This window comes from Arachis stenosperma, chromosome 9 (genome assembly GCF_014773155.1).
Source record: "Arachis stenosperma cultivar V10309 chromosome 9, arast.V10309.gnm1.PFL2, whole genome shotgun sequence".
Lineage (NCBI taxonomy): Eukaryota > Viridiplantae > Streptophyta > Magnoliopsida > Fabales > Fabaceae > Arachis > Arachis stenosperma.
The window spans coordinates 147888927-147903717 of record NC_080385.1 but is presented as its reverse complement, the minus strand read 5'-3'; the positions used below and the strand labels follow the sequence as shown (position 1 = coordinate 147903717).

The following is a 14791-nucleotide window of genomic DNA, read 5'->3' as shown; positions in this document are numbered from 1 at the left end:
GTTATTAGGTATAGATAAAACTATGAAACCCGGCTTTAATTTTTCAGATTGTAGAGTTTTGGGTGAATTTGTTGAGAAGCCTTCATATCAAGTGGGTCCTGCTCTACTTTGTTCTCGATTGAAGCGCCAAGAATTTCCATGGACGTCTTTTAAAGCTGAGGCAGCTACTCACATGAGTAAGGTTTGGCAAAAGTGGGTGTTCACAGTATTTTTTGAGGAGGGTGGTAATTTCGTGAGGAGATTAGAGTTAGCTGGTGTTGCCGAGGCTATTCGCACATCTACAGGTTGGTTGTTTTCTACCATCTATCATCATAATTGATTCTTATAATTTCTTTACCTTGTTGCTATATATTGAAGAAGCACTAATTGATTTCTTCTTGGCAGGCTTGGGTGTTCAACGAAATGGATATGATATGAGTTTACTTTGGCAGAGGTGGTGTTCTCAGACTCATACTCTTCTGACTTCTTGGGGTGAGTTTTCACCCACTTTGGAAGATGTTATGGTTCTTCTTCAGCTGCCGGTAGGGGTGGCAAGCGGGGAAGCCCGCCCCGCCCCGCCCCGCCCCGCCAGAAGCCCGCTCTTTGGCGGGCTGGCCCACCCCGCCCCGCCTAGTGAGGCGGTCCTAGAATCCTAGCCCACCCCGCCTAACAGCGGGCTGGCGGGCTGGTGGGCTAAGCCCGCCAAAGCTCCTCTTTTTTTTTTTTACTATTAACTACTAAGTAATATATAATTTCACAACTATATTAATAAATTTATAATTTCTAATGGCATAAAAAATTATATTTTTATATTCACAAACATTAAAGTCTTTGTAATTATAAATATCTAATAAATATAATTATAAACCAAATTTTCATTCAAAATATAAGTATAAATATTCTCTCCAAAGCAAAATAAATATAATCCAAAACATAATTATAAATATTGTCTCCAAAATAACATAAACATAATTCAAAACACTCAATTTTTATCTTCATACTCTTGTAAGTTAGGTTGGGGGAAGTTAGGTATTGGCAAAAAAATTGCAAAAATACCCCCTCACTAATAAAAACTTTAGCCCGGCGGGGAAGCCCACCCCGCCCCGCCAAAGCCCGCCAAAACCCGCGGTTTAAGCAGTGCGGGTTAGGCGGGCTTTTGCTATTTGGCGGTCCCAATTTTCCAGCCCAGCTCGTCTTTTTTGGCGGGTTACGCGGGCCGGCCCAGCGGGTTTAGGCTCGTTTGCCACCCCTAGCTGCTGGTGTTTGGTAGTGTGGATCTCACTATTCTTCGCCCAGATTCTGATATGCTTAAGCTTGCGAGACATCTTCAAATGAGTTTAAGTGATGCTGGTCGATATGCAAAAGAGTTGTCCATGAGTAGGCGTGTCAAGAAATCTTCTTCCAAGGATAAGCATCCAAAGACTCGTGGGTCCTCGAAAGGAAAAGAGGTGGTTGGAGACAAGCAAGATCGCAAGAAGAAAAAGATTACTATTAAGTATTCTTACTCTAATTGGTCTCGTTATTTCTTTGGTGATTTCCTCAATGGTGAGTTTGTCCCCGCTCCTGCTGTTCCTTCAGATCTTAAGGAAGCTGCTTTTGTCGCTTATTGGTTAAGTAAATATGTATTTTTGGGATCGACGGATGAGTGTATGAGCCATGGGGTGTTTCTTTTAGCCTGCTTGATTGCTAGAGGAGAATGTTTACCATTGGCTCCTCTGTATCTCGGCAGCTTATATACGCGGCTTGATCAATTTTCCCAGCAACTCAAGATTGCTCATGGTCGCTTTCCAGTTTTGGCTTTAATTGACGAAATATTTCTTCAACTCTTTCTTTTTGAGCGGTTCTCTCTGTTTTCTCCCACCCGTAAGCCCCCTACAATTCTTCCAGATAAGAAGGCCAGTCCTCGTGCTTGGATTTGGGGTTCAGCTCATCCTTCAAAATCTTTGGAGGATGTTATTGATTTGGAGGAAAATTTTTGTTTTCGCCCATACGTAACCTCTTACCAGCCTAATACATCGGCTATTCATCGTATATATTTTGCTTGTCTTGAACATGACCGCAATAATATTTCCACCGGCAAGGATGGGGTTTATGACTTTTGGCTTTTGTGTACTTCTCCTACCCCCCTTCCTGGCTTGATTGTTATGGATAGGAATTTTCACTGTGGAGCTTTGATCTATCCAGTGATATACCATCCTGATAGGGTGAGTCGCCAACTAAGGTGGGACCAGGATCCAAAAAATGTGGAGCATATTTTTTCTACACCAGAAAATTTAATGAAAAAGGTTCTATTTCAAGAAGAACTCCCGGAGTACAATCCTTTCTTGGTTGTTCCTCTTGACAGGGATGGGGGAGTTACAATGGAGTATGTGGATTACCTTATGCGTATGAAGGAGCATATTAGGCAATATGAGGGTACCTCCGTCCCTGATGTCAGATCATTTGTCCCGGTTTTAATCAAGGATCCATATTTCATGACTGGCAACCTTTTTCCTTCGACCATTACAAGTAATATTTGCTCTTTGCTGATTCTTGTTTTTTGTTTCTTCATTTCTTTTTCGTCTCTCTCTCCTCTTTTTGTATTTAACTGCTGTATCTTTTGTGCTGGTGTTTTGTAGACTTGAACGCCAGGTGTTATAGACATCCACTTTCTTCAAAAAGAAAACCTGACGATTCAGTTGTTACTGCTGAAGTGGTCAAGCGTAGTAAAGTGGAGAGTTCAAATGTTGAGGTTGCAAAGAGGTCTCTTGAAAGACCACCTAGGCCTTTTGTTGATGCTACGCCTTCACCAATTTCCACTGGCTCAAGGATTTTTCCTTCTTCGACAGTAAAAGCTAAAGGTTCTTCTGCCGCTGCTTGCTTTGTTGAGTCATCACAGTCTCATGGTAAGGCTGTGGTTAGCTTATCTAGAAGTGTTGTGAAGCGTAGGTCCCATCGTCTTTTGGATAAAATGAAAACAATTCCAAATGCACCCTCTGATTCGGTAAATGTAGTAGATGAGAGCTCTCAAGAAGGGTCAGTGGTGACTCTCCTAATTCATTTGTTGTTGGCGGCATCCCTGACAAGGGTACTACCCAAGAAGTTGTGCGAGATGACCCACGAGCAATAGCAAGTTCTAAGGGCAATGCTGACATTGATCCAGGTGTTACCTGCCAAGGGGACCCTACTAGACGTGTTGTTACTTCCATCCAAACGGTATTTCCTGGTGCAGGTACAACTGCTTTACTCTGCCTCTTTTTTTTGAGATTTGCGTACATGATTTCATTCATGCTGTTTGTGTGTATGTTTGTATCTTCAGCTTCTCATGCTGTTTATGAGTCCACCTTTCAAGCTTCGAGTGCTTCTGATATCACAAAGGAACCTTTAACTAGTGTTTCTTCTGGTGTGTTTCATTGTATTTCTTTTCATTTGTCAGGCATGCCAACATTTTATAAGTTCCTGATGAAAAAAGGTTGTTTTGCTTTTCAGTTTCTGTCTGCGATGAGTTTGAGTATTTCAATGGATCTGCGAAGAACTTGTTATCGGAGATTGCATCCTGGGCTCCTTCCTTCTTGCTTCCGAATAACCTAAACTGCCTTTTCAAGAAGCTTGGGTACCTGGACGCATGGGATTTCTTTACTTCACACTCCCTTGCAGACTTGTTGGGTGCTCATCGAGATATGGTAGAAAATTATCTAAATAACCTTAAGTTATTTAAATTTAGTGGTCGTTGGCTTGAAAATCTTTCTGCTAAATTGGAGCCTGCACCTGGGGTCTCTGATCTTGCTAGAGAAGAATTGTTGTCTTAAAGAGTATCATGTTCTCTCTTCTGATGTTTTTGCTCTTCAAGAAAAGGTTAACAAACTTACATCTGAATTGAACACCATAAAGGCTAGGTTAGCCAGCATCAGCCTAGAGCAAGAGCAATTGGCCAAGCATAAGGAGGCTGCTTCTTCTATGATTTCTTACAGTGATATTTTGTGGCTGACATTTTTTCAGCACTTTATTTTGTAAAATATGTAACATTTTGACAAAATATTTTTTGTCCTGCTACCTCTATGACTTTCATTGTACACCTCTTTTTGGGTGTTATGCTTCCCCTCTTTTTTTTATAATATGCATACTCCTCCGGGGGTTTTACCTGCTTGTGTGATCATTTTATTTTGGATACACACGATCTCTTTTTTTTTTTTTGCAAGGGGAGGGTATGATTCTAAGAAGAGCAGCATTATCTACTGCTATTTTTTTGCCTCTTTTTTTTAGGCAAAGAAAATGAAGGTACCCAGATCTCTCTTACCCTATTTATGCTCTCTCTTTTTTAGGAGCTTGGAGGGTGGGGCACTTCAATTTTTAGAAATATTTTGTACTGCAAATTCTTAAGATGCATCATTCATAACTTTTGAGTGTATGATTGGTAATGCAGTTTTTTCGTGCATTGCAAGATGCTTGCAGAATAATATAACATAAACATTGGCTCTTGATAATGAAACCTTTTGGAATTGAAATTCTAACTACTAAAGCTGAAATTAAGCATAGTACTTCTTGACATACTTGAAATTGATGGGGCCAGTGGTTGTTCCATGATCTGGGTCCAGCTGGATACAGTGTCCGTTGGGGTGTACTTCAGAAACAATGTAAGGATCCTCCCATTTAGGATCAACATCGGGCAGGAGAAAATCATCCTTAGGGCAAGCTTTGTTTAGATCTCTAAAATCTACACAGCACTGGATCTGCCCATTCTTCTTTTTCACTGGCACTATGTTGGCTAACCAAGAGGGGTGTTGTATTGGTTTGAAGAATTTGGCTGCGAGTAATTTTTCGATTTCTTTCTTTACTTGAGCTTCTATTTCATTGGAGAATTTTCTAGGAGCTTGCTTGACAGGAGTTTCTCCTTTCCGCACAGCTAAATTGTGGGTTACCAGGTTTGGATCTAACCCCGACATTTCATCACAGTTCCAAGCAAACACATCTATGAACTCTGTTAATAGCGCTATCAAATCCCGTTTCTCCTTCTCTCCTTTGCACACGAACAAAGGCCTCGGGTGTTCTTCAGTCCCTAAATTAATCTCTTCCAATTCTTCTTCCTTCTGCTTTGCTTCATCTTGGAGTTGGATAGGGGCATTTCCTACGTTGCTTTGCAGATATTCTTTCTCTTGTACACTTAAGATGTTGGGGCCAGAGGAGTTCTGGTAATTTTCCTCCGTTGGACCCCCGAGTTCCTATAGGATACACCACCTATATCCTCCACCTGGGAGAATTTCCTTACGAAGCCCTAGGTCTTCGACCGCTGTTGCTTGTTTTTTGGTGTTTTCTTTTGGTGTTTCCTCCATCAGGGTGTTCTTTCGTGCTGCTTTTTATCTAGGTGTTCCGATGGCGCATTCCTGCACATGCCTTATTTTGTTGACTCCTGGCAACGCAAGCTCTTCATAAAAACTCGCATCCACTAAATGTGCTTCTCCCGCATCAAAGGGTGTTACAGTGGCTGAGATGCTAATATCCTTCCCTCTCCAGCTAGACTTTATGTATTGATGCCAACTTGAAGGAACGCACCGATGTAAATGAATCCATGGACGTCCTAGTAGGATATGGTAGCTAGAGCTTCCATCTACCACATGAAACTTATTATTGGTCTTTATGGGGCTAACTTCCAAGACGGCATTAACACACCCTCTAGATTTCACACCCGCTCCATTAAAAGCATTGAGCCCTACTTGAGTAGGCTTTATCTGATCAGTAGAATCTCCCATTTCTAGAAATATAAGAGTGGGTATGATATTTACTCCCGATCCAGCATCCACCAAGGCCCTTCTAACCTTCATGCCTTATACCACTGCTTCTACGTAGAATGGTTTATTATGGTAGAACTCCCCATTGAATGAGTCAGGGTCCTGAAACACCAGGGCATTTACATGGGCCTTTGCTAATCTTATGAGCGGAGCGTTGACGCCTCCAAAACTTTTTGCATGCTTCTGAACGACTCCTATTAGAGCTCTGGCCACCTCTTTCTGAATGTGGGGTTCCAAGCCAAGCTAGTTGAACATGATTCTACAACCTCGAGACTTCAAAAGACCTCTTGTCAATGTGTCTTCATCCAGGGACTTCTCTATGGTGACCATCTCTTCTGCTTCACCTACAATCTCTGTCAACATTACCTCTTCTTCAACGCCTATCATTCTAACATCATGTTGAGGAAAAGGAGTGCTTCTTACACCTTCTTGGTTTTTTTCTTCATTTAGGAGTATCTTCCCTTCCTTCACTTGCCTATGAAACATTGTCCTCACCACATAATAATCAGTCAACCCATGGCTCTTATTTCGATGCACCATGCAATATCTTAGATCTCTCAGGTCTTCAGGTGTTGGTGGCTCTCTATCTGTTCTGGGATTTAATGTTCCATCTTCAAACCATCCATTTACAATAACCATGGCCTGAGCTTTGGAGAGAGGTAGCGGAGGTGGAGGACTGTTTCTCTTAGCACCCCTAAAATAGGAACTTCTCCTGCCCTGCCATCAGCGGCACACACCTTCAGAGGGAAAACTTCTTTAGATCTCCTTCCACTGCGTTTCATTGCCTCGGTTATGTCAGATGCTTTCTTTAAGAGTTCAGAGAAAGTGTTTATGTTGTTCATAGAAAGATAAATTTGAGATCCATCTTCCACATTTTTAATACACCCGTACACCAATTGTGGCTCTGGGAGAGTGTCTATATAAAGTAAAGCTTGATCTCTGTATCTCTTGATGAATGCTACCAATCCTTCTCCCTGTCTCTGTTTCACTCTCCCAGGTCCATGATGTGCATAGAGGGTTCCTCTTCTAGGAACTTGTTGCAGAACTCTGTCACTAATTGCTCCCAGGTGTTCATGCTATTGGCTTTCAACTTGCAATACCACGTGAATGCCCTTCCTGTCAGTGATTTTGAGAACTCCTTGATCTTGAGCTCCTGGTGGTTTCTGTACACGCCGAGATCATCCAAGAATGATAGGATGTGTTCTTTGGCACTTCCGGTACCATCAAATTTACGAAAGTTAGGTGGTTGGTACCCCTTAGGGTATGATTTTGCCAAAATATAATGCCCAAATGGTGGACTTATCTCCCAAGTGGGTTTACTTGCTTCTCCTTTGCCCTTTAGAATACGCGCCAACTCCCTACGAGTGACTGGGGTGTTCTCGTCTTCCTCAATATTCTCCTGATTCGTAAATGGAGGCGGTGAGGGGGTTCTATACCTCATTTGATCCCTAGCCATCATTTTCGTGATCAAAGCTTGCATCTTTATTTGGTTGTCTATCATATAGTTGTACACATGAACATGGATGGTTATATGAGTGTGCATGCCAGCGGTACCTCCAGCATGGGGTGTGAAGAAATGAGCTCCTCCTCCTGCTGCACCCAGATTCTGCTGCTCCATGTGTTCTTCTTCATGGTTGTGCTCGTCCTCATCTTGAGATGATCCCAAGTTAAGGTCGAGGTTCCGAGGGGTTATTGAACGTCGCCTAGGTGGTCGATTCTGTCCAGAATGAGTATTGCTAGACTCGGCCATCACGTCGAAGTATTCCTCCCCAGTGGAGTCGCCAGATGATTCGGGTAGGTTTCGTGAAAAATAGATTAAGTGAAAAATAATAGTTAAGATGAGAGATTCGGGGTAAGTAAACTTGTGAGGAAAAACACTTCTATTAATGGCAGATAAGCAATACGAGAACTAATGATGAGAAATAGAGGTGGAGAACAAGTGTCGAGACCTCTACTAATGTCAGAAGAGGATGAATGAGCTTTGTTTAAAGTGGACATGGGCTGGTTAATGGTTGTCAAGTGTTTTGGGGGAACACCAGAACGCCAATTTTTTACTCGTGAAGGCAATGAATGTAATGAAGAACAAAATGAGAGGAAATTTGGGGAGAGAAAAAGATGGGTTTTTTAACTTATTAGCTTCAGGAGTTAGAAAGATCTAGAAGAAGGTGAAGGTGAAAGTGAAAAGTAGTGAAAGTGAAGAAGAAGATGATCGTAATGGTAATGATGCTTTACAGAGGTGGCTTGAGGTCCTTTTTATAATGTAAAACCATGATGAAGAGGAAATCTATTGTCCAATGATTTTTAATCTGATATTTGGTTTACTTGCTTTTTCCAAAATATTTTTAGGTGTTCCTGTCACCTCAAGTCTTGTCAACTGAAAAAGGTAGGAAGTTGATTCTCACACGTTAAACCAAAGCTCCTGACATGTGACATTAGTGAAGGGACATCTAGTTTGATTTTCTTTTAACTAGATGACACCTTTACACTCCAAATCCAACCAATCCATTTCCACCAATATAGTTCCCACTGAATAGAAATTCAACTCCTTAAGGTGTTCTTTTGGGTTTCATCCTTTTAGCCCAATACCTTTAGGAGGAAGTTAACTCTTTTTTGACCATGTTTGTAGGTCATTATAAAAATTAATTATGTACAAAAAAGGTTTATATTTTTAGTACACAATCACATCTCATATTTTTTTAATGAAAAAAATGAGAATAAATTGAATTTTCATAATTTATTCTAGTTTATCACCAAACAGAATACTAGAATACAAAATTTTGTGTCTCTGTCCATCAGTGTCTTGTCTTGTCCTGTTCTCAGTGTCTTGTCTTGTCCTGTTCTTAGAAACAAACGCAGCCTAATATATTTATGTATAAATATATGTGTGATTTAATTTATTTTTAATGTATATTTGTATTTGAATATGTATTTTATATTGATAAATAATTTTAATAACTAATTTTAGTGTCCAAATAATAAAATCATATTTTTTTATTATAATTTTTAAGAATTTAATTTTAATTTTATACGTGCACTAAAATTAAATTCAATTTTTAATAAATTATTCATAAATTAAATATAAACTATTAAATCTTTTGCCATTCTAATTCAATGCTTTTAATTTTATGATACACCAAAAACATTCAAAATATTTAAATTAATTTTAAATCGATCTAAAAATATTAACAAAAAATAATATATTCTACTGTCTCTTTAAAAAACTTTTCTCTTAAAGTATTAAAAAAAATTATTAAATCTTTGAAAACCATCTCATGTATAATTTTAAGTATTAATCTGAACAAACATACTTCAAGCAGTGATCATGGAAGTGATGGGGGCTTTACTACACAGAATGGACAAATCACAACTTAATAGTGAATAGTTAGTTACAAGTTACAACGGTGACTTTCAAATTTAACTGCCGTAAGCCCGTAGCAGCTCTATTGTTCTGCTGTTTTGTGTGTTTCTGTAACCGTCACTCTGCCCAAAGCGCACTTTCCAAACGACGACGTATCCATCCAGATCTCCACCTTCACGGTCGGTGGCTCCCTTTCCGCCACCGTCCCACGCCCACCTTCCGAGATCGCACATTCCTCTCTACCAGGTTCCAATCCTAATCCCTCTCTCCCTCTCTTTAGTTCAGTTACCTATTTTCTGTTCCATGTTATCTCTTCGTTCATTGATTTTGAAATTTCGGTAAATTTTCTATTCCTTTGTGATCTCGATTTGCAATATCAGACACTCTGGAGCTGCTTCTCAGATATTAATATTTTTATAAAAATGTGATTATGTTCATGCATAATTCAATTTCACTGAGCTGCGGTTTTGATTTGAATATTTTCACGTGTATGCTACGAACTTGTGAATTTTGTTATCTATTGTGTGTGCGTACTCTACAGAGAATTTGTAATTTGCAACTTGTTTATGAGGGTTATCGTTTAACCTGAAGTGACAGTTAAGGAGGTTTGAATTTGAAACAGTTCCTGAAAAGACATGGAAGTCAACAATTGGTATAAGGAGCTAGCATATGACCAGTGGGCACCGATCCCTGTATCCGGTATGCGTCCACCAGCGCGCTATAAGGTTCTTCTTCTCTTAGTCTCTCGCTTACCCTTGTTTATTGTTTTGCACTATTCAAGAAGGAGCTTGGTATATGAATAGGATAAAAGAAATTTATAATACAAAACTTCCTCTTTAACAAAGGCATCAAAAGGAACTCATTATTGGTCTTTGATAGGACACTGACATTGTCCGATCAGTCAATCCGAGTTCTGACACCATTTAGTGGAACAGGGCTTGGCTGATGTTGTTGTAGTTCGATCCAGGATGAGTTGTCTTGGCTTTGAATACCAAGATTCCTTAGTCATTTGCTTACTTCTTAGCTGAACATTCTTTTGTTGGTCCTGGGCTAGTCACTTATTCTGTATTTTTGTTTGTCCCACATATGTAGCATGCTGCCACAGTAGTCGATGAGAAACTATACATTGTTGGTGGAAGTCGAAATGGGCGGCATTTATCTGATGTTCAGGTATAGAGCATGCTTGCAGGCTTTTCACTCTTGGACATTTTGTATTTGTAGTTGGTCAATGATTTAGCTGTTTGCAGGTTTTTGATTTGAGAAGTTTTATATGGTCTTCTCTGAAATTGAAAGCAAATGCTGGTAGCAATGATAGCAGTGCCTCCCAGAAGACTTTTCCAGCCACATCTGGTCACAATATGGTAAACATTTGTATGCACAATTCTCTCTATGTGCTGATGGGTTGTAGTATGTAATGTTGCTTTATTCGTTTATTGATATTGATAAATCATGTATTTAGTTACTATCTAGATAATTGATTTGTTGATAGTCTCTTGAAAATTCCTGCAGATTAGGTGGGGTGAGAAACTTCTACTTATTGGTGGAGATTCAAAGGGTTCTTCTGATAAATTAGTGGGTTAGTATGTTATTTTTATTTGGTAGAGAAACATACAAGTTCCGATTCATGTGGTATCTTGGGTTAGCATTTTACATGATATTTTACCATTGAAATTCACAAGGTTCATTGGAATTCTTGTAGTTCGATACATTGACATCGAGACATTGCAGTTTGGAGTTATCGAGACTTCTGGAAGCATTCCAGTAAGTGTAGCTGTAGTTTGATGTAACTGGTGAACTCTATCTACCAGGACAATGCTTGATAGTAGTTGATGTTGTTGCATTTAGGATATTCATTTTGTATAGAATGTTCTTTTAATACTATATATGCAACTTGGAATTCATTTTGTTAGTCATCAGTTTGATATGCTTTTAATTATTTCTGCCAGGTAGCTTGTACAGGACAGTCTGCCACATTGGTTGGTTCAAAAGTGCTATTATTTGGGGGAGAAGACATGAAGAGGAAGTTGCTGAATGATGTCCACGTTCTTGATCTGGAATGTATGACTTGGGATATGATAAAGACTGTGTAAGTATTTCACTTCCACAAAATATGTTCACATGCTTTAGAGAAGTTCCATGTGATCACGACACTTGCATTTTGATAGGCAAGAACCTCCAGCTCCAAGATTCGACCATGCAGCTGCCATGCTAGGAGATCGGTACCTTCTGATTTTTGGTGGTTGCTCTCATTCTGTTTTCTTCAATGATCTTCACTTATTGGACATGCAAACTGTAAGTACTATTTCTTTTATGCATTTGTTTTCTGCATGTGTAAGTGAGTCGAGGTATTAGCTCATTTCTTGCATTTGGGTCTGATCAGTTGTTTAGATATTAGGCGCATTCGGTGAATTTAAGCTTGTATTCCAGCTCTTTTGACTTTAGCAATTATGGGACAAAGGTTTTTGTTTGTATCCCTGCCAGTGGATGGACATTTTCTTTTCATACCAGTGGGACATTAAGAATGTTATATAGAGATTCCATGAGTTCTTTTTTAACCTTTTTTTTCTCCCCAAAATCTATTTGTATTGCTTACCAGTTTTTTTTTCAAATCTATTTGTATTGTTTACCAGTTATTTTGTAGTCCTTGTTACTTGTGTTGGTTTGATGGGGAAGGGAAACAATGATCCTGATATTCTTCTAATCGTGAAATTAGTTTCAAGTTATATTGTCCCTGTACAGAAAATTGCTTGAGTTTTTGACCATTTGGCATGAATGTCCTCACTATTTCATTTGGCTCAGATGGAGTGGTCCCAACCACAAATTCAAGGCGATACAGTATCTCCCAGGGCTGGGCATGCTGGTATTACCATTGATGAAAGCTGGTTCATAGTTGGTGGTGGAGATAATAGTAGTGGTATGTAATTATTCTTTTAATTGGAAAAGTAGTTTCAAGAAGGAGTAAAAGTACAACTAAAGGGAAGCCGATAAGATATTCTTCAAAATATAAAATTAATGAGAAAAGAAAGTGGTGATAGAAAGAGAGAATCAATAATGTAGTATGGAAGTCCAGTCCATTTGGTGTTTGTAACAGCATTGAGTAGTAGCACTAGCACTAAACCATAATGGAGTTTTATCTGTTTTAACAATATGCCACTCTGCACTAGCATCCACACACTACCACCACATATTTGCCTTATATCTATTTAAACAAAACTGAACCATAAGAAACTGTTTAATAGTGAAGGTTGGTAAATATAGTATTGATGTCATGTGTGAATAGATTAGGTTCTCAACATTTGCTGGGAATACTCTGTGTGGATGTCTGATTATCTTATTCTGGAAACAGGTTGCCCTGAAACCTTGTTATTAAACATGTCTAAGCTGGTTTGGTCGGTAGTGACTGTTGTGAAGCAAAAAGATCCACTTTCTAGCGAGGTGATTTTTTGTGCAGTATATCTTTTTAAAATATGATAAAATTCTTGCCATATCATTTAATGCATATTCTTTTTCTTTGTATGTGATGCAAGTATTTATTGCTTATCAGGGTTTGAGTGTCTGCTCAACATTGATTGGTGGGGAAAAGTATTTGTTAGCTTTTGGTGGGTATAATGGGAAATATAGCAATGAGGTATGTGATGTGTGACCTTTATTCATTATTTTTCTGTTCACCATGGATGTTTTAGCTTAATTAATTTATTTTCCTCTGGAAAGAGAACTTTGGTTGTGAAACTTTCATCATCACTTAGGTTGAAGTTTGGTTTTCATTTTGGTTTTCCATCGTCAATGACTATCAATGTGTGTGGTTTTACATTTTTCTAATGTCAACTACCTTTTAAAGAAAGGAGTAGAACACTAAATTTCTCAATGAAGGTGCATGGGAGATTGGGTTTCCCTGTTCCCATTGCAACTCCTTAATGATGATTCATATATTACCCTGTCTTCCATATATGACCATTTAAAAGCTTATTTTTTCATCGAGATTTGCCGTTGGAGAGGTTCACGCTCACATTGGTCTTTTTGGCAGTATGGTCACATGTTTTTACTAATTTGCTCATCAGATTGAGTCCTTTCACAGTTGTTTCTGTTTCTGCTATATGTTTGTTTCTACATGCATGGCTGTCTAAATTTGGTGGTTTTAATTTTACATGTTCCAAAGTGTAGTTAGGTAGTGCTTGGAGTTATTTGATTTAGGAATCGATTTGATTCACATTCTATAAATTGCATTTTATGCTTGGGAGGATTCGGTTGACTTAGAAATAATTATGTTTTTAAAATGCATTACCTTCTAATTAAATTTTTGGTGTGATATGTATTTAGGTTTTTGTTATGAGACCCAAGCCAAGGGATTCCCTGCGTCCTAAGATTTTTCAATCACCAGCCGCTGCCGCCGCTGCAGCTTCTGTTACTTCTGCTTATGCTTTGTCTAAATCTGAGAAGTTAGATTTCAGGCAACTAGAGGATACAAATTCCAAACCTCCCATTAATGGTCATCCTATGGATGATATCTCAGTTAAAGTCGAAACCATTAAAGAAGAGAAAAGGTTACTGGAATTGTCAATCACGGAAGTCAGGGCTGAAAATACTAAGCTTGGAGGTGAGATAGATGAATTAAATAATGTTCATGCTGAGTTAAGCAAGGTATGCATTGCAACTATTTTCATGTGGAATTGTCCTTTAGTTTGGTATGTAAACAATAATATTCAGCATTGAATCTGTAACTTCAGGAACTCCAGTCAGTACAGGGACAACTTGTGGCTGAGAGATCAAGGTGCTTTAACCTGGAGGTAAGAAACTCAGTAACTCACTTTCCTATTTTCAAGGTATGTCGTAAATTATGGTTGCAATTTAAGATTTGAGTCAATGTTGTGTCCAGGCTAAAATTGAAGAACTTCAAAAGCTGATGGAATCAATGCAGTCAGTGGAAGAACAGGTACAGGCTCTTCGGAAGGAGAAGTCTGCTATAGACCAGGAGATGGAGCATGCTACTACCGGTCAAAGACAGGGTTCTGGTGGCGTTTGGAGATGGCTTGGTGGGGGTGGTGAATGATAAAAAGTATGAGGGCAATGGCAACTAAATTGATCTTGGTTGAGTCCGAGGAACCTGAACTTTCATACAAGCAAAAAATATTATTTTGTTGTTTCAGTTCATGCAGAAATATGGCATTTCCTTGTTACAGAACTCTGTGGTGTTATCTTTGAAATGCATGATGGTAAGATGTTGAACTCAAAAATTTGAACTGATATAAAACTTTCAGGAGATGGGTACATAACATTTTTTACTACTTTTTTTGGTTTTGGGTACACTTGTAAGTTGCAACAGTTATACTATTATCTGATTAGTTTCATGCTCTTGTTTCTGTTACATTTTACATGTTTTACTTTTGGATTATGTCATTGATTCGAGTCTATATTGGATTTGGCGCATTATTTTTATCCTTTTTTTAAAATCTTTTTTGGTTCTTTCATCATGAATTTAATTAGCTTATGACATGCAATTTCTAGGGGTAACAATTTAACTTCTTTTAAGTTTAATCATCAATTATATTTCTCTGACCGAAGTTAAAAGGTTCATCATTACAATATGAGCTTTAGAAAACATAAATGATTTAGAGCGTATAAAGGTAGGTTGCGTAACTACTACTAAATACTAACACCATCACGATAAATTGATAATATAGATTCATCCCAA

General features: G+C 38.7%; 1 protein-coding gene across 3 annotated transcripts; it reads left to right on the top strand.

Annotated features, from left to right (window-relative positions):
* Nucleotides 1-9095: 9095 nt before the first annotated feature.
* LOC130951920 (acyl-CoA-binding domain-containing protein 6) lies at nucleotides 9096-14496 on the top strand. 3 transcript variants are annotated; one of them, XM_057880669.1, is made up of 14 exons: nucleotides 9096-9348; nucleotides 9725-9827; nucleotides 10195-10272; nucleotides 10350-10463; nucleotides 10612-10678; nucleotides 10802-10863; nucleotides 11049-11188; nucleotides 11268-11394; nucleotides 11902-12016; nucleotides 12449-12537; nucleotides 12647-12730; nucleotides 13420-13740; nucleotides 13827-13886; nucleotides 13976-14496. In XM_057880669.1, the coding sequence occupies exons 2-14, from the start codon at nucleotides 9738-9740 to the stop codon at nucleotides 14147-14149; spliced, it is 1521 nt and encodes a 506-aa protein (XP_057736652.1). In that variant the 5' UTR covers nucleotides 9096-9348; nucleotides 9725-9737; the 3' UTR covers nucleotides 14150-14496. The 3 variants fall into 3 exon arrangements, with proteins under 3 accessions (XP_057736652.1, XP_057736654.1, XP_057736653.1); XM_057880671.1 differs by having other exon boundaries at nucleotides 9109-9348; nucleotides 9700-9827; XM_057880670.1 differs by having other exon boundaries at nucleotides 9109-9348; nucleotides 9694-9827.
* The last annotated feature ends 295 nt before the right edge of the window (nucleotides 14497-14791 follow it).